Source organism: Syngnathus acus, chromosome 20, assembly GCF_901709675.1.
Source record: "Syngnathus acus chromosome 20, fSynAcu1.2, whole genome shotgun sequence".
Taxonomy (NCBI): domain Eukaryota; kingdom Metazoa; phylum Chordata; class Actinopteri; order Syngnathiformes; family Syngnathidae; genus Syngnathus; species Syngnathus acus.
The window spans coordinates 7,908,420-7,926,659 of NC_051104.1; the positions used below are offsets into that span (position 1 = coordinate 7,908,420).

General features: G+C 50.1%; 3 protein-coding genes across 5 annotated transcripts in view; 2 read left to right on the top strand and 1 right to left on the bottom strand.

The window, feature by feature from the left end:
• Positions 1–367: 367 nt before the first annotated feature.
• On the bottom strand, positions 368–5,024 carry rnf6 (ring finger protein (C3H2C3 type) 6). Its single transcript, XM_037279452.1, has 4 exons — positions 4,941–5,024; positions 3,961–4,116; positions 3,549–3,707; positions 368–3,384 (listed from the first exon to the last, which is right to left on the bottom strand). The coding sequence occupies exons 2-4, from the start codon at positions 4,106–4,108 to the stop codon at positions 1,559–1,561; spliced, it is 2,133 nt and encodes a 710-aa protein (XP_037135347.1). The 5' UTR covers positions 4,109–4,116; positions 4,941–5,024; the 3' UTR covers positions 368–1,558.
• Positions 5,025–5,678: 654 nt separating this feature from the next.
• On the top strand, positions 5,679–10,856 carry cdk8 (cyclin-dependent kinase 8). The gene is made up of 13 exons (XM_037279473.1): positions 5,679–6,165; positions 7,180–7,255; positions 7,356–7,466; positions 7,554–7,694; positions 8,037–8,094; positions 8,171–8,302; positions 8,360–8,503; positions 8,985–9,054; positions 9,118–9,190; positions 9,264–9,361; positions 9,420–9,498; positions 9,619–9,780; positions 9,941–10,856. The coding sequence occupies exons 1-13, from the start codon at positions 6,038–6,040 to the stop codon at positions 10,064–10,066; spliced, it is 1,398 nt and encodes a 465-aa protein (XP_037135368.1). The 5' UTR covers positions 5,679–6,037; the 3' UTR covers positions 10,067–10,856.
• Positions 10,857–11,434: 578 nt separating this feature from the next.
• Positions 11,435–18,240, top strand: part of wasf3b (WASP family member 3b) — a 28,631-nt gene continuing 21,825 nt past the window's right edge. Inside the window, exons 1-9 of one of the 3 annotated variants that reach the window (XM_037279470.1) lie at positions 11,435–11,549; positions 14,209–14,370; positions 14,995–15,129; positions 15,306–15,459; positions 15,573–15,690; positions 15,779–15,960; positions 16,037–16,321; positions 16,401–16,696; positions 16,766–16,923. In XM_037279470.1, the coding sequence (XP_037135365.1) occupies positions 14,238–14,370; positions 14,995–15,129; positions 15,306–15,459; positions 15,573–15,690; positions 15,779–15,960; positions 16,037–16,321; positions 16,401–16,696; positions 16,766–16,923 (1,461 nt within the window). In that variant the 5' untranslated portion in view covers positions 11,435–11,549; positions 14,209–14,237. Of the gene's footprint in view, positions 11,550–14,208; positions 14,371–14,994; positions 15,130–15,305; positions 15,460–15,572; positions 15,691–15,778; positions 15,961–16,036; positions 16,322–16,400; positions 16,697–16,765; positions 18,200–18,240 lie in introns of those variants that run through there. The other 2 variants (XM_037279472.1, XM_037279471.1) reach the window with 2 other exon arrangements.

Below are 18,240 nucleotides of genomic sequence, written 5' to 3' on the forward strand. Positions count from 1 at the left end.
TTCGCTGGTTCCGCTGCAGTTGGTGATAAAACGCTATACATTCATCTAACGATGATATCCTGCAGCTAACCCTCATTTTGTTTATCATTTCCTTCTAGTTTAACAAGTGTAATACAGGAAGCTTCGCATAGTGCTTATGAATTAAAGGGCAGAATCGACAGAAATGCAACGAGGGTTTTATTTTGAAAGAAATATAATGACGTCTACTCATATTCCGTCAAACTTTACGCTAGTTTGGCGTCCTTCCACGCGAATGCGCCTCTGCGTTACGTCGCGTACATGTCAATACTCATTCACGAAAACGTGCAAATAAAGGCTTTTGAAGTTTGTAAATCGCTGACACAAGCATAGCAGGCACACAAACGCGTCAGCGGGCATAACAAAGCAGCGTTTATTGTTTTTGTGAAGGAGCAGAGTTTGGGCCCACCCACTCCCCACATAAGATTAGGGGCCACATAAGATACCATTTGAGTGTTTATTCACTGTCATCACATGGCAACATGATATACACATTCGTGGTTTCCAAAACTTCAAATTTCTTCATCTCATTAAATAGAAACGGAATAAATACTGACTAGTGACACAAGGAGCCTCTGCCAGGTCCCAAGAAAGGTGAATTCCTTCATTTGCACATTCTGACAGCTCATGAAGCATGACTTTGTGATCATAGTTTCTTTTTTGCTTTAATCTGTATGTATTGCACAGCTAAATGTCAACTCTGAATTCCTGAAAAATTGGAAAGCAATTGGCTTTTGGTATTAGGGTGGCTTCTGCACTGTTGTGTGCGCGTGGGTTGTGTGGGGGGGAGGGCTTGACAAATCATAATGAACCTAGATTAATACAAAGTTTATTACAAATTAAATACAGAAACTCAAATACATTTGTCTTCATCCAATGATAGTGCTTATTTTATTTGTATGCAAGTTGGCACCCTCAAGGTAACCCATCATTCATTTATCCATCCATCCATCCATCCATCCATCCATCCATCCATCCATCCATCCATCCATCCATCCATCCATCCATCCATCCATCCATCCATCCATCCATCCATCCATCCATCCATCCATCCATCCATCCATCCATCCATCCATCCATCCATCCATCCCCTCACGTGGGTTGCAGGCGGGGGACACATAGACAACCAACCACACACACACACTCACAATCACACTTACGGGAAACTTTAGAGTGCACCAGAATTCATTTTGTTAAAATGGGGACAATTTAAAATTGCGTGAAATTATCGACTTGACCTGTGGTCAGATATTTACAGTCTACGGTGGACAAATGAAATGAAAAAGTCCTTTCTGATCAGGGGAAAGGTCTTAATGGTGTTGGACTATGTGCAACAAAAGTTCACTCGCGGACAAAGTTCTGTCAAGACACAGAAAAGAGAAGTGAAATTAAAAAGCCTAAAAAAATAAAATTTAATTCTCTGGATTTACGCCTTCTCTTCTCTCCCTCTCCTGAACTTTAGCGTCCACTTTCTTCTCCGTCGAGTTCCTCACAGAAACGAACGCACTTATGTACAGGCGGCTGCGGAAGCCAAAGCGGGTCAGTCGTGGTGCGCTGCGAGGATGGGCTGCCTGCAGATGGGGCAGGTGTTGTTCTCCGAGAGCCAGCGGTCGATGCAGTGGATGTGGAACTCGTGCGCGCAGGGGAGGCGCCGCAGCTTGTTGCCCTGCGCGTACTCGTTGATGCAGACGCTGCACGCGCGGCCCGCCTCGCCCTCCAGGCTGGCCTGGCCGTACGAGCGCGTGGCCAAATTGTCTATCTGCTCTTTGGTGAGGCCGCGCGGGTGCTCGTCGTCGTCCTCGTCGTTCAGCAGGAAGAACTGCGCCAGCCGCAGGATGGGCAGGGTGCCGTTTTCCACCAAGTTGTTTGTGTCCCGGCTGGTGGGCGGCGGCCGGCCCTCCGCCGCACTCGCCGCACCGCCGCTGAGCCTGGGCTGGCCGACCGGCTCCTCCTCGCCGCCGGCCGGGCCCACTCGCTCTTGATCCTGCCCGCCCGAACCCGCTTGGACCGCTGCGCTCTCACTGGCGTACAAGCGGTCCGCGGGGCTAGCGTTTGTATTCACAACACCGACGTCCACGTGGCCGGGAGTCTCGGAATCGGCTTCCGTCTCCATGAGGGAGCTGAGTTCTCCGAAGCCGGTCATGATCTGGCGCAGGATGGAGCGCAGCGCGGTGGAGTTGGGCTCGCCCAGGCCCGTCTCGCTGATGCGCCGCAGCGGGATCCGAATGGTGCTGACGTAGGTGCGGATCCCGGCGCGCTCCGAGCGCGAGATGGTGCGACGGAAGCCGCCGCTGTCGCTCTCAAATGTGACCGTGTTCTCGGCCACGCGGGCCCGGGAGCGTGTCCTGCTGGCGATACTGTCGCGATCCCGGTTCTCCCCGGGTCTGATCCGCCTCACCTGCAGGTCCAGCATGATGGTGGGATGTCGGCGAACCGAGGAGGAGCCACCCGCGCCGGCCGAATGCGATTCGTGCTGGCCGCTCTCAACCGTCGGCTCTGCCGCGGTGGCGGCGAGTTCTGCCGCCGCCTCCCCCCCTGTCTCCATGGGAACCGAACCCGTGCCCGCATCGACGATGTGGATGCTTGAGCCGCTGATGGCGCTGCTGGACGCCGGCGTGCTCGTGGGGCTTCTGTGCAAGGGGGATCGACTTCTTCTGGACGCGCGGGCCGGGATGCCGCCGTTCCACGCGGCCGCCACCCGGCGCCAACGGCCGCGTGATCGCATCCGACGCGCTTCCTGTCCAGGCGCCGGTGCCTGCGATCCCGACTGAGGCGACACTCGGGGACAGTCAAGAGATAAAGTCACATTGTCCTGGCTTTGCTCCAGTTCTGCATTGGCGGGCGCACGAGCGGAAGATGCTGACTCGTCCGAATGAGAACTCGTGGGCTGCGGTACCAAAGAGTGCGTGGCGTCGCCTCTCCTTTGAGGTGGGGGCGCAAGAGGGGCTGAAAGTGCAGGTGGGGTCACGGAGAGGGCGCTGCTGCTGCTGCTGCTGCGCGTGCGCCGGGTCTGCATCCTCCTGCTGAGGGCGGGCCGAGGCGTGGGATAAGGGGACGGCCTGGGTGTGCCGGCCGAAGAAGCGGCGCGGCGGGGCGGCGAGGTTGAGCCCGGGACGGCGTCGGCGACGGGCTGCTCGGCCGCGTCTATCGCGTCAGCGTGCTCCCCCGCCTCGGGCTGGTCGTGGTTGATGTTGATCTCCAGGCTGAAGCGGAACTCACCGCTGTTGGGGTTGGTCCGGCTGACGGCGCGCCACGTCTGGTTGCCGCTCTGCCCGCTGCGGGTGGCGTTCCCAGTGCGCCGGAAAGTGTTCAACCACTCCAGCAACGAGTCCCCGTTGGATGATTCTGCCCCTGGCTCTGCACTACCTGCAGAGAAAGCATGAGTGTTGATTGAGCAACACAATACAATCAATCAATCAATCAATCAATCAATCAATCAATCAATCCAGACAGCCTTTTTGGTCATGCTTATCCTTACTATTTTGATTTAAAACCCAAAGAAATCAGAGACTGCCCAGAGGCAGTCCTACCTGCTCCTCGTCTCCCGCCGGAGCCTCTCTCCTCTCCGCTACCGCCCTGTTGCTCCGCTGGCTCAGCGGCAGGCAAATGCTGCTCAGTGCTTGGCTGGGATGACTCGCGCTCCTTGGCTCCATCCAGACGTTGCTGGAGCTCTTCGGCTGTCACCTCCCCTGTGTGACAAGTGGGTCAGGTTCTGGTTACGCGCTCTCAGAAATAATAGCAAGAAATTCAAAATAGGGTCCGCATGCTCGTTAACTGCAGGGCTATTTGGGCCAATTCAGCATAAATTACATCCAAAAAGCTGTTGAAATATCGATTTGAATTGAAAAGTTGAAGTCTGCTGGTAAAGAGGAGTGCAAGGATGTTAAGCAGTTCTTGCCAAATGCTGCAATTAATACGGAAAGTCAAAGCGTCCCTCCTCACCGGGGGTCCCCAACAGGTTGCTGTCTCTCATAAGACGATACTCCTCTTCGCTCAGGTCATTTATAAAATGATAGTAGGCCTCCTCCCTCCGAAGACGCTCGGCCTGTCTCCGACGCTCGTCTCCCCCACCAGGAGGGTCCATAACCATAAACAGTGCTGGTAAACACAAGACAGCATTGTCATTTATTTCCGCTTGACCCACTCCAGTTATGCAATTAAAACCACCGCCTAGGAAACCAAGAATAAGTCAGATTGCCTTGACTGTAAACAGCTACATTGTCAGCGTCATCCATTTTGCCACGGAAAGGACAGTTAACGTGCTTAGCCCGAAGACCGGCTGCATGAGCGCATTGTACAGCGAACGTTGTCATCATTGACCCGTAAAAGGGCCGTTAAAGGACCCCCTCGCGTCGACGTGTTCGTTAATACTGGCCAAGTTTCTCCTGACAGCAGCTACAGAAGGCCACGTTGAAGACAGGGGCGATAAAGCTAAAGCTGTACTGTCCTCCCTGCGATTAGCAGCCAATCGCCGGCCGGCTGAGGCGGAGTGACAGGCCGAGTGACCAATCGTCGCCGCGCGGAGGTGGGACGACACGGAAAGGACAGGGACTTCATGTAAACGAAGGCAAAGACAAAAGAATGTTCTGTTTTTCCTTGAGTGGGACCAAAAAGGCGATGACGGCGAAGCGTGTGTCGCCACGAAACGCGGAATCAGTTGGGCGTACACCGCAATGACACAAAGAAACATTTTGAATGCGCAACGCCTTAGTGGCTAGCGGTGTCCTAGCTAGTTAGCGCAAGCAACGATAGCGAATAGCAACCCGAACACGTTAGCTTGGTTAGCCGACCCGAAGCCGAATAATTTCTCCCATACACATGGGATAAACAGTTATTCTATTAAGTCGACGTGTGCGATCGATAACGCCAAGCACCGACGTGGATTTAGGTGAGATGACAACGACGTATAAATGGCACAGTACCCGATAGAGCAGCTGTAATATGGACGGTTCCCTTCGTTTTCCCTTCTCTCGCTCTACCCAAGATGGGACCAGATGGTGTTACGGCCTATACGGTCCGTGTTGTAACATAAGTTATTTCGGCTACGTTGGTTCCCGTGTTACCAAAAGACCAGTTTTGTAACGTCATTTTTCATCATTTCCAATCTTTCATTTCATGAAGCCTAAAAATATTTTCAAAGACATTCTTATCCTGAATTAACTACATACCAGTTACAGTTGTGCATGCAGCCGTACTTCTTAAAATGTATATTTTTGTGTGTGTTTCAACAATCACACATTTAGTGCAAACAAAAGAGTTTTTTTTTTAAATACTTTGTTAGACAATTAAAAAATGCACAAACATGGAGTGTTACGTCTAATGCGGTTCGTGTGAAAACGTGAAAAACGTACGGACATCATCAAATGTTATGTATTCCTATGAATGCCCTGACCCTTCTTTGCTGCTTTTTACTTAGTCTTTTTAAATGTACATTGATTAGTGTTGTTGTTTTTTAAACTCAATTTTAGCGCATTTGAACATGTACAACGAACGTCACGTTCCTTTTGTCAAGCTAAGATCAAAATTCAATATGTGTGTTTTGTTTACACTGTAGCAATGTTTATTTGCACAGGGCCAATGTTAATCTTTTCCAATATCCCTTTCCTCTACTTTCTCCACTGCAGAGTGCTCGAGCTGTCTTTTACGACATTTTACGACAGTGCCGCGCGTGAATACGACGTCGTTATCGAGTAAAGTGCGTCTCTTTGGAGCAGATACCGGCTGAGGGAGACGCAGCATCAGAAGAACGGGCTATATATAGATCGACGCCCGCTTTCCTACCCGGACCTTCCGAGCACCGCACGTCCCCGCCGGCGTACCGAACTCGCCCGGATAGCCCGATGTGGACGCTGAGCTAAGTGAAGAAAGGGCCACGCCGGGGCAGGCAACTCGCTGAATTACCGAAGCCGAGCTCGTCGGGAGTAGCCTAGTCGCCTCCCAAAGCGACGCTTACACAAAAAGAAAAAACGAAGAAGTAAGGGGACGACGCGTTTAAGGCCCTTAACAGCGGTGGGGAAAAATGGACTATGATTTCAAAGTGAAGCTGACCGGAGAGCGAGAGCGAGTCGAGGACCTGTTTGAGTACGAAGGATGCAAAGTGGGCAGAGGCACCTACGGTCATGTTTTCAAGGCGAAGAGAAAAGATGGGTGAGTACTGGAGGGAGGAGGTAAGCAAGCGAGGCCTCCGTGCAGGTCGACCCACATCTACCGACGCCTTATTCTGGGGCTTCCGTTGGGTGTTTTATTGGTATCTTTTTTGCAGACGCAAGAGGGGAAGCAATTGCGGCTGGAAACACGCACCGCATATTTGTTAAAGCACTCAAGTTTGTGTCATTTGGACACTTTTCAAGTGCCAAAAACACACACAATCTGTCTACTTTTGCACGAGTACACCTGCCACATCCAACGAGATCAAAATATTGTAAGAGGCATATCATTTTTTTCTCAATTCAAAACCATCTCTTGAGAATGTGTCTTGAGATGCCACGACGACTGGAACTTTCACAACTACTCAGGCGATGTGAATAACTTAAGTCAATTAGATCGACACGCACCCAACACGCAGGACTGCTTGCTGACTGTACACTCACTATGCCAGGCCTCGCCTTCTGAAGCCATACATAATCAAAGGCACAGCTACAAGGGTAGAACGTGACGTTACGGCCCAAAGCGGACAAAGATAATACCTGCACTTCATATGCACTGAATTGTGTTTGTGCAAACGTGTGTAACATTGCGTCATTCAAATCGGCATGTGATCCATGCTGCAGTTTGTTGTGCGTATTATCACAGCCATTTCTCACTCGCCAGATTGGCACAAATGACCACTAAAAAGCCTTTTAGGGATGTTTGCGTTGGCTTAGGGAAGGCTGCTGTTTATGAGGGGCGAGGCACAAAGCACGGGTTTATACGGGAACAGGGGAGGGGGGTGGCGTGCCAATCCATTCAAGTGGGGAGTCTTGTTTTGTCCCCCGCCAGCTGCCAGACAGACTATTGTAGCCGGCCTCAGAGGTGAGCTTGATTACACAAATCTGGAGGTAATGCAAGTCAGACCCCCACCCCCATCTTGTGCCACATGCCAAGGGAGCCCCCCTCCACCCTTACCCGCTTTGTGGTCCATGGTCCGGTGTGGATATTGCTCAGCCTCTCGTGTGTTCTTAGGAAGGACGATAAGGACTACGCCCTCAAGCAGATCGAGGGCACCGGCATCTCAATGTCAGCCTGCAGAGAAATCGCAGTAAGCAGCACGTTCGTTAACAGCAAAATAGCCATTTCGACCGGAATCGGCGTCTTCCCTCCTCTGACGTGGCTTCTGTCTTTTTTTTTTTTTTTTGCAGCTCCTGCGAGAGCTCAAGCACCCCAACGTCATCTCGCTGCAGAAGGTTTTCTTGTCGCACGCCGACCGCAAAGTGTGGCTGCTCTTCGACTACGCCGAGCACGACCTCTGGGTACGTTATGAATTGACATATGTGGCGATTTGTCACAAAAGGATTGAGTACTTATTCCTATTTTGTCTTGTTTTTGTCTTCCTGCAGCACATCATTAAGTTCCACCGAGCGTCCAAGGCCAACAAGAAGCCACTTCAGCTTCCCCGAGGGATGGTCAAGTCTCTGCTCTACCAGATCTTGGACGGCATCCATTACCTCCACGCAAACTGGGTCCTCCACAGAGACCTTGTAAGCCGATTGAAAAGGGGGGGGGGGGTGTTTTTGGGAGGCGAAAACAAGGCAGAGTTCACGCATCACTTCTGTCTGCATGTGATTAGTCACGGGTCTGTTGTTGTTTTAAACGGGGTGTTTTATTTGCTGTTACATTGCATTTCTATTTGCACCGTACAAATCAGATCCTTCATTCTGCCGTGTTCCTACCGTAAAAGTGTTTAAAAATATCTCAAACTAGGCTAATCTTGTCAAGGGATTTACATGAAACCCTTTCATCGGCAGCTGCAGTTGTTTCATGTGTCCACTAGGAGGAGTCATGTAAAGCGTTTGTAATAATTGTCTCTTTTGCCTCCTCAGAAACCAGCTAATATTTTAGTGATGGGCGAAGGACCCGAGAGGGGGAGAGTAAAGATAGGTAGGTAGGATTTATTTGGATTTGAAAAAAAATGTCTCTTGTTGTTTCATTCACGAGGGGGGATTCTATTGTGCAGCTGACATGGGTTTCGCACGTCTCTTCAATTCACCGCTGAAGCCTTTAGCCGATCTCGACCCGGTGGTCGTCACATTCTGGTATCGAGCACCCGAACTGCTGCTGGGGGCCCGGCACTACACCAAAGCCATCGGTGGGTAGGACACACGCACTCTGTTAAGTTCTCTCAACCCAACGTGTTCTCTGGCAGACATTTGGGCAATAGGCTGCATATTCGCCGAGCTGCTCACGTCCGAGCCCATATTCCACTGTCGGCAAGAGGACATCAAGACCAGTAACCCTTACCATCACGACCAGCTGGACCGCATCTTCAATGTCATGGGCTTCCCCGCTGGTGAGACACCCACCGCAAGATGATAATTCTTTGTGTGTATCACAAGGAGATGGAGAAAGAATACCAAAAGAACAATTTGTAAGATATTTATTTCAGTCCAAAAAACGATCCCCCACCCACTTTGGCGATTAATGTGCTGTGAGAGCGCTCGCACAAGTCGCAAGCAGAAACATCCACTTGATACGGGTTCTCTTCCAGTTCAGTGAAGAAGCCCTCTTGCTCTTGTTGCGTAATTCACCAATGAGTGAAATTGTCAAACCAAAGCATGTAGCCTGGATTTCTACTGCAGGTCCAAGCGGCCGATTCACATTGAACTATATGCAACCCATGTTGACTTGACGCTCCTCCAAAAAAATTGCATCGCTTTAACCATGCCCTTTGAATCCAGCCTAAAATGCTAATCCTAACTGGATAAGATGGAAGCAAGGGATGGGGAGAGGTGGTGGCTGTGACATGTTGTAATCTTTCCTTCATCTGACAGATAAAGACTGGGAGGACATCAAAAAGATGCCTGAGCACTCCACACTGATGAAAGACTTTAGGAGGAACACGTAAGTCTGGCCAGCTTGTCCCACTTCTTTCATACACTCACCGTGCTGGTTCCACATCCTCAGGTACACAAACTGCAGCCTTATAAAGTACATGGAGAAACACAAAGTCAAGCCAGACAGCAAAGCCTTCCATTTGGTGAGTGGCGGGCGGGCGAGCGACAAGTCGTTGCCCCAGATTTCCCGCCTAATGTTTGCACTGTGATTGACAGTTGCAGAAGCTACTGACCATGGACCCCATCCGGAGGATCACGTCGGAGCAGGCCATGCAGGACCCTTACTTTTTAGAGGAGCCGCTGCCCACGTCCGAGTAAGTTTCATTTGATGCTAGCAAAATGAACCAAAATAATCTGGTTGTTTTTCTTCAGCGTATTTGCAGGCTGTCAAATTCCTTACCCTAAAAGGGAATTTTTGACAGAAGAGGAGCCGGACGACAAGGCGGACAAAGTAAGACCAGTGCCGTGCCAAATTGTAGCTTTATTGTATGAAATATTTGCATGCTACACCTGAAAAAATGTGAGTATTCATGTTTTGCCAAATTGAGTGCGTGTTTGTTTGCGCCCGCAGAAGAACCAGCAGCAGCAGCAACAGGGAAACAACCACACAAACGGGGCGGGGCACACCGGCAATCCTGACAACAGCCACGCCCAGGGCCCGCCTCTGAAGAAAGTGCGCGTGGTCCCGCCCACCACTACCTCAGGCGGCCTCATCATGACCTCAGACTACCAGGTAGCCCCTCCTCTGCTTTTACCTGCTTATGCATCACACCCGGACCCCAAAAGCAGGTGTCTGTTGTAGTACCAAGGCTGACCTGTGAGAGGCAGTGTGGTGTCTTTTGGCTGGGCCCAATAACTCCCAGAATGAAAACGTCTGTTGTGCTACCCCGCAGCGCTCCAATCCACATGCTGCCTACCAGAACCCTGGACCAAGCACATCACTGCCCCAAAGCAGCATGGGATACTCCTCTACCTCCCAACAGCCTCCGCAGTACTCCCACCAGACCCACCGCTACTGACCGCATCCGCACGTTGTCACAGCCACACACACACACGACCCCCCCCCAACCCGTTACCCTCATTACGCCTGCCTGAAAGAATGTACTGAGGGACGTGGCGCGCCCCCTCTGCTGCGGTCCCCCCTCTTCTTGTGAAGATTTACAAACAAACAGCCTAGCGCAAAGTGTTAGCCACACTGCTACATCGCAGAAAGCCAACGAGCGATGCAACACAGGGACGGGCGACGAGTCCACGCCCACGTGACGTGCCCCCCCCCCCCCGCCTATGTGCCCACCCCAGCCAGCCGTCACTGTCAAAGCTCAGGACGAGACTGAAAAGCTGCTATTTGACTGCCAGCGTCGACAGATTCCACGTCCGTCTGTCCTCCTGTTTGTCTCGTCTCTTTTCTGGCGAGGGCGCCCTCCCCGGGCGAGGACTCTCAACAGAGGTGCTGGGAGAATGGCGCAAGCCCACGCAACTGTGGTGGATTTTTTTGTTGTTGTTGTTGTTGTTGTTGTTGCTCCAAAAGGAGAGAGAAAAAGTGACATATTGATTTTAGTAGTTTTTAATTTAATCCGTTTTTAAGCAGCTTGACCAGCCCCATACGTAGAGTGGACATGAGAAGTCGACACACTTCGACTTTTTATCTCCACTTGGGCCTTTTCAAATCCAACCAATCGCATGGAGGAAGCCAGATGGGAATGCATTGTACTGTATTGTATTGAGATATTTTCCATGAAGCAAGTATCCTGACAATAAAAGCGAAAGCAGTCCTATTTTTGGTTATGTAAAAAATATCGACATAACTAGCGCGAATCTACCGTTGCCTTTCCGAGCTGCACGTCACATTCAATCACAACAACCATTTTTAATGTTTGACTGCATGTTCCTCCAGCATGGTCCTCACTTGAAAATTACAACTGCAGTCTATTATTTATCTATAATATATTAGGATGGGGGGGGCATCTGAGGTCCCTTCTCAAGGTTTCTCAATAGCATCAAGGAGTCTTTCTACAACCTGCTTTTAAACACCAGGTCTATTTAAGTCCCATAGTAATCCTCTCAACTGTTTTTTTTTTCTCCACAGGATGCTGACTTAGCATATTCTGTTATGCACTCTAATACCGTCTCATCTCAACCTTTATAAGTGTCATCAAATTTTAATTGGGACTGCAAGAACAATTTAGAAAATCTAAACAACGCCCAACCATACATCGACCCCCCCACACACACACACACACTCACACACTTAATTGATATCCATGTCATTCATTTGCTACTCCGCATTCCATTGGCTGTTACAAACGCCCGTCATGTGTCAAAGCCTCCGATTCGAGCTCTCATTGGCCAGTAGGGCGTGTCCCTCTCCTCAAAAGATTCCCCCCGGAGTGGCAAGACAGGCTGAGGGGGGTGGGGGGGATGCAATGTTAGGATGGCAGTGCTAATACGAGTATCTAACGGGACATGCGGACCGGCTGATTTTCTCTACTAATTCAACAATAGGTGAGGGCTTTATTATCATTTACTTCCAACAACCGTCGTCTCTCTTGATTCAAAAAACGAAACACGAGGGAATATTTATATTTAATTGTCTTCTCACTCAGAAGTCGAACCATTGGACTAAGCTAGCTAACCGAGTGGGAGTCTCAGCAGCCGAAATGTCTTCTCACAAATGGCCTATTTCTCGGTCTGCTACCTTACTTCACGCGTATTTTATTGCCTCTTTGTGTTAGGTAGAAACGGGTGATGTAAACGCCCAAAACGGCGGCGTCCGGCTTTGAGTTTTATAGGCTGTGGGGATGTAGGGGTGCTTCCGATGAACAGATGTGGGTCAGCCCATCAGATACGGGAAGCGACGGTGCGGAACGCTGATTGATTGCGGTTGCCATTCATGTTTGCGTGCGTGCGCGTGCATGCGTGCGCGCGCGTGTGTAAGAGAGAAAGTAGTGAGTGCTACTGACTCAGTAGTACTGAGTAAGAGTATCGAATGTGAAGGCATGATGCGCATGTGACATTGCAAACCATAATGGTGGCAGAGAAAGCAATCATGACATTGACCCATTGACCCTTCTTTCAATTGCTGTTCATCCTTTCTCAAGCTAAGTCATCCATGAAAATGCAAAATCTATTCATTTTAGGGGTTCGCACCAGAAAGTCAGTCTGTAACACCCATTTGAAAGTTACTTTGACACTTAACTTAATTTGCCTATGGTAATACTCGTCGTATTAGCATTAATCCTGTGGTTGTAGAACACCATTGCGCTACTTTATACCTTCACAGTCTGTCACAATGATTATCCATCCTCTACTACTACTATCACTACTACTAAGAAGCTACGCTGTGCACCAACCCTATGATGAATATTTAATCACAGGTACAAGTTTTACAGCAGAAGTAGTGACATCGCCCACGGAGCAGAGTGGCAGTGACGTAATCTCATATGCATTATTCACCAGATCAAAATATAGCCCAGCGGAGGTGACGAGCATGAATTAGCGAGCTCTCCGCTCTCACATTTTGACACGTATGTTGCCGAGGTGGCCATCTTGGCGAGGAAGTGGTCACCACAGGGTCAGGCGTCGTTAACACACGGATTTGATATATCCTAACACAGCAAATGGCAGGACATCACAAAAAATAACATCAATGGATAAATGAATGTACATATTTTTAGCATCAGGCAATGAGTAGCACTGCATGTGGCAAGCAGGCATGAATAATAAATACGATCCATGTGGAAGTGATTCTCCAATAGCAAGACGCAGGAATCTTCCCAAAATTGACCATGTATTACAAAAGTCTGGAAAGAAGGTTTTCAGAATGAAATAACAGCATTGAAATGAATGTAAGCAGTTCAAGCTGGTGAGAAAAGTACCACGGGGTGTCTGGGGGGAGGTTGAAGAAGAGGAGGCGGGGTGAGAGGATGGATGCATGGGAGAACTGCTGCGGTTGCCGTGTGAACGCAGCACCATTGTCCCGGAAACCTTTCAATGTGGCTTCCCCCGAGGTCCCGATTTCAGTCATCACCCCCCCCCCCCCCCTCCTTACTCATCACGTAAACACACTAACGCTACACATCATTTTCCACTCACACGCACTCTCATTCATTTAATGGTCCACCCTTCTTAGCCTTCCATTTTGTCTAATGCGAAGGAGGTCTGCTCCCCCAGTCCAGCCGCCCCCCTACCCATCACCACCAGCACCTCGCTGCTCATTATCTCGCCTCATTGATGTGATTGTCATGGGCGAAATGAAACACACGCACACTGGTCAATAGGGTGTTGCCGCGAGCAACTGCTGACAGTCTTGTGCAGTCTCACCACGTGATTTTTATTTATTTTTTTAAATAGCCCTTTGTTTACCTCATGTCTTTTTAGCCGAATGCTAACAAACCAATCAGCTCCCGAAATGGTCATTGAAATAATACTTTTCGCATTATATTTCTAGTTTGTAGTTAGATTTTTGAAACAGGTTCTCTCATAGGAAATAAGTTCAATCGATCTATTGTTGACATGTTGCGCCAACGCCAGATTGCTTTAACAGGTTCCGTGCTAATGGTAGCCACACAGGTCCAACGTTAAGTGGCAACGGGAGTCTTTTGTTCTCTACTTGCTTGTTGAAGAGCGGACAAAACACAATTGTTTAGACGGGAAGAGCAGAGCAGAGGTGACACAGGCGGGAACAGGAAACCGGAATAGGCTGCCAAAATGGGAAGCCGGTCGCTGATAAGATGGCCGCTCCCATGAACGTCGGCATTTCTCCCGCTACTATGGGGAAAAAAAGAGTCACCAATCTGATCACAAGATGTATCCATTTATTTATTCATTTAAGTGTAGTCGCTTGCTTTTGTACATGAGCTTTGTCCATGTGAGAAGAGCATTCTCGCTTTTTCCATCCATCAATCTGCGTTTGTGTCAAGTTTCCAGCTGGGCCGCCGACAGGCCGCCCTCGGATTAGCCAGCACGCTGCATCTTGCTATCGCTAATGCCTTAATCCTTGTCGACGGTCGTCGTGCTTGGCCCACGATCGTATGTCATTTTATAGTCCCCTCAATTTTTCTTTGTATCCATCATTTTTTGCCTGAATATTGAGTCCCAATTCATTTCGGTGTCTTTCAATTTGATTGTAATAGTTTCTGTGTTACGTGTGTGTCCCCGACAGTGGTGCGTGGGTGGGTGTGAAGCGTCGCCATGCCGCTGGTCAAGAGGAACATCGAGCCGCGCCACCTGTGCCGCGGGGAGCTCCCCGAGGGCATCGGCAGCGAGCTGGAGTGCGTGATGAACAACACGCTCTCCGCCATCATCCGACAGCTCAGCAGCCTGAGTAAGACGCACGCGCGCGCACACACACACATAGAAGGCCACGGCTATCCACACCCTGAGGGTTAGGAGGCTGGCAAATCTCCGACAGCTGCGTGTGTGCGTGTCTCATGGTGTGGTCATTCATGTCCTTTTTGTTTGGGAGCACTTGCAGCTGTGTGCGTTTATATTTACATTGACGTGCTCACGCGCACACAGTCGGACGGCATGCGTGGAAATGGTCCAGACGGGCGGTGGCGTCCCTAACACCCCCTCAGGGTGTGAGGTCAGAGTTGGAAGGGCTCGGCGCGGCGCGCCGCATCCGGGATTCTTCCTTCCGCCAAATATTTTGTCCCGAAGCCCATCCTGTTAGCGGGAGGGTCGCAAATACCCCCCCCCCCTTGCTTGGTATTTCCACTCCAGGCTTTACAGAAGCCGTGCCTGCCATTCAGTAACAAATTATTGATATGTTTTTCTACGTTTATGTTTGACATCACATTTTTAAAAGCAAACAGGTGCAAAATATTAAACTTAAAGTTTATACACCCGTGAGTATTAGCCTGTCTATGGCGTTTTGCATTGTGTGTTAGCAGTAAAGTTGGCAGCAAAGCAAAATGTCTTCTCACCCGTTCTTTGCGCGGTCCGTCAGGCAAACATGCGGAGGATATATTTGGCGAGCTGTTCAACGAGGCCAATACCTTCTACCTGCGCGCCAACTCTCTCCAGGACCGCATCGACCGGCTGGCCGTCAAGGTCACGCAGCTGGACTCCACCGTGGAGGAAGGTGAGCCGTCGGCTTTTTACGTCCATGTCTCGCCTTTTTTTTAACTGTCCATCCTTGAAACCGGGGAGCACATCATAGGCCGATTATTTAATTTATATATATTATATATCGCCATATTATTTGAAATAAAGTGAAATGAATCCAAACATTCCTGCTCACTTGTTGGTTGTGTCCAGTTTCCCTGCAAGACATCAACATGCGCAAAGCCTTCAAGAGCTCCACTACTCAAGACCAGCAGGTGGTGTCCAAGAGCAGCGTGCCCAACCCGGTGAAGGAGATGTACCATTTGAGTGACAAGCCTCCACCACTCAGCATCCTCTCCTCCTACAGGTTGGACATAAACACAAAAAATCATAATAAAACTGTGAGCCTATGTTTGGAAGTCCAAGTGTGAAGGGGGGGGTGAAACAAGGAAAAGATTTTTGATGGACACCTGTATGCAGGGATGACAAGAAGGAAGCGCTCAAGTTCTACACCGACCCCTCCTACTTCTTTGACCTGTGGAAAGAGAAGATGCTCCAGGACACTGAAGACAAGAGGAAAGAGAAACGGAAGCAGAAGGTGCCAAATCTCAAGCAGTTATTCTGTGAGGATGATGAGCCCAAGTGGACAACAAGAACCCCATCAAATCTATTTCCACTCAACCCAGGAACAAAAGCGCTGCGTGGACGGAACATTGCAGAGGGAGGTGAAGAAGGTCCGCAAGGCGAGGAACCGCCGGCAGGAGTGGAACATGATGGCGCTGGACAAAGAGCTGAGGCCAGACCACCGTCACACCATACACAGAGACAGAGGCGCCTCCTCCGAAGGCTCCATGTCTCCAGAGAACAGGTAAGAATGGATGTGAGGACCCGAGACCGACGGAGACGTACAGTGTGTGCAAAAAGTCGATGGCTTCACCCGTCAGGGCTCACGGGATGGACCTGCACCACTATCCTAACGCCATGAACCACGCCGGCCACGCCCACACCTACTCGGGCCCGCCGCCCAGCATGCTGGCCGCCCAGATGGCGGCGGGCCACGGCCCGCGCGCAGGAGGCGACCACGACGGCAGGGGCGGCAGGGGCAGGGCGGCTTATCAGGGCGGCACGCTCGGCCGCGCCCACCAGCATCAACAGCACGTCCCGCTGCCTCCTCCGCCCGCCGAGGCCATGAACGGCGGCTCCGTTTCCTTGCCTCCTATGGACTACAGGTAGCATTTTTAAACCTTCTCGTAAAAGATGTGTTAAGAATGAAGCAACATCTGCAGCCACTTGATTCGCTGTGTGCAGCCTGGATGGTTACGCCAACACGGGGCCTCCACCCCCGCCCCCGGCTCCTCTCATCCCCTCCGCCCTGACGGCCTTCGCCTCGCCGCCCGGAGGGCCCATGTCTCCCGGGGGCTACGCGCTGCCTCCTCCGCCCGTATGCGGCGGAGCGGCCGCCCCGCCGCCTCCTGGGCCTCCGCCACCACTTCTCCAAGCAGGTGCCTCCCACGCTATGGCGCACAACATGTCGTCGCCCGTGCCCGTGGAGAGCAACGTGGTCAACGATGCTCGCAGTGACCTCTTGGCGGCCATTCGTATGGGTATGTGCATGTGCGTGTGTGTGTGTGTGTATACTATGGATGTACATTAATTTCACATTTGCCCTGCAGGCATCCAGTTGAAGAAGGTCCAAGAGCAGCAAGAGCAGCAGGCCAAGCGGGAGCCCGTGGGCAACGACGTGGCCACCATCCTGTCACGCCGCATCGCGGTGGAATACTCGGACTCCGAGGACGACTCTGAGCTGGAGGACAACGACTGGTCCGATTGAAGCACACACACACATACACAAGCAAGCACTGTAATCACATGCTGTATAAGCTGAAGGGTCCACAAGCTGTAAGAAGCACTGTAAAGAAGTCCATATTCTGTAACCTTGACCACTTCCCGCAACTTTAACGTCTTGCTGGATGCTTTTCAAGCACCGTGAGGGACCCCCCCCCCCCCTCCTTCCCCCCAGTGTGCCTGTTGTAATGCTGCACTCACACGTCTCGTATCATTTGATGTATATGCCACTTGTGTTAGATTCAGCTAAAGACTTTCCTCCTGAGCTAACCCCTTCCTTTTTTTTTACTCAACATGCTATAGATCCCCAGCTACAGCAGGGTTGGGCAACCTGTGGCGACAATGTGTTAATTCTGATCTGGAGCGAGGATTTGAACGAAATGGAGAGTGTCAGGAGTGGAGTTAATGCATCTGTACAGTTTGACCAGTAGAGGGCGCCTATGAATCTCATAGGACACTTGCTTCTACTCTGACCTTGTTGAGGTGAGTTAGTACAATTCCCTGTCTTTTGGAAAATCACCAAACTTTGCCCACAACTCGCACTCCTTTAGTGCTTCATTTTGACCCTAAATTTGCTACTTCAAACCAAAATGACAGACCTTCATGTCTTTTTAAAAATTGCTGCTTTAGACTTTTTTTATGTGTCTGCTCGTGATAGAGATGTTGACCAAACTTTAAGTTTCTAAGTGAAACTGTCTTCAGTGGGCTAAAGGTTTAAAAGTGAAAACCAGATGCTTATAAAATAATCAACTCCGCTGGCATGCCCCACCCAGACGCAATGACGACAACTCAAATGACTCCCAATCTAGAGTGCCTGTTTGTCGCAATTGTGTCATTGAAATGGCATGGCAATTGAACAAAATCTCTTGTAATTAGCCTCAATTCAAACCAAATTGGCAGACTTTGTGTTTTTTTCAAGAATATTTTCATGAGCCTTTTTTGACTCAAAATAGACAAGTCCACCAAATCTAGTTAAATCAAACCATTTCTAAATGCATACTATAGCCCAATAGGAATAGTTAAGCCTCAAAGGACCCCTGGAAATGTCCAGAATGACTCTAAAATGGCCGCATGCATGGATACATTTCGTTTACTGAAGAAGAAGAAAAAAAGGTTGCCCAGCCCTGCGGTGAACAGCGAGGAAGTAGATGTGATCAAAATAATTGACAGTCGAAGCTGCGTCATTTATACGGTCTAGTGTGAGCTTTGTAAAACCAGAGACTAATAATAAATAAATAAATAAAACCAAAACATGAATGAAGCACACCGGCTGGCGACTCTCCTCACTGTCCGCTGCTGTCGT

Bases quoted from the DNA above. Each gene is read 5' to 3' on its own strand.
- rnf6 (XM_037279452.1), bottom strand. From the start codon at position 4,108: ATGGTTATGGACCCTCCTGGTGGGGGAGACGAGCGTCGGAGACAGGCC. The intron at 3,708-3,960 runs GTGAGGAGGGAC...CTTGTCACACAG, and splicing joins CAACCTGTTGGGGACCCCCG to GGGAGGTGACAGCCGAAGAG. The intron at 3,385-3,548 runs GTAGGACTGCCT...CTTTCTCTGCAG, and splicing joins CGGCGGGAGACGAGGAGCAG to GTAGTGCAGAGCCAGGGGCA.
- cdk8 (XM_037279473.1), top strand. From the start codon at position 6,038: ATGGACTATGATTTCAAAGTGAAGCTGACCGGAGAGCGAGAGCGAGTC. The intron at 7,256-7,355 runs GTAAGCAGCACG...TTTTTTTTGCAG, and splicing joins CAGCCTGCAGAGAAATCGCA to CTCCTGCGAGAGCTCAAGCA. The intron at 9,191-9,263 runs GTGAGTGGCGGG...TGTGATTGACAG, and splicing joins ACAGCAAAGCCTTCCATTTG to TTGCAGAAGCTACTGACCAT.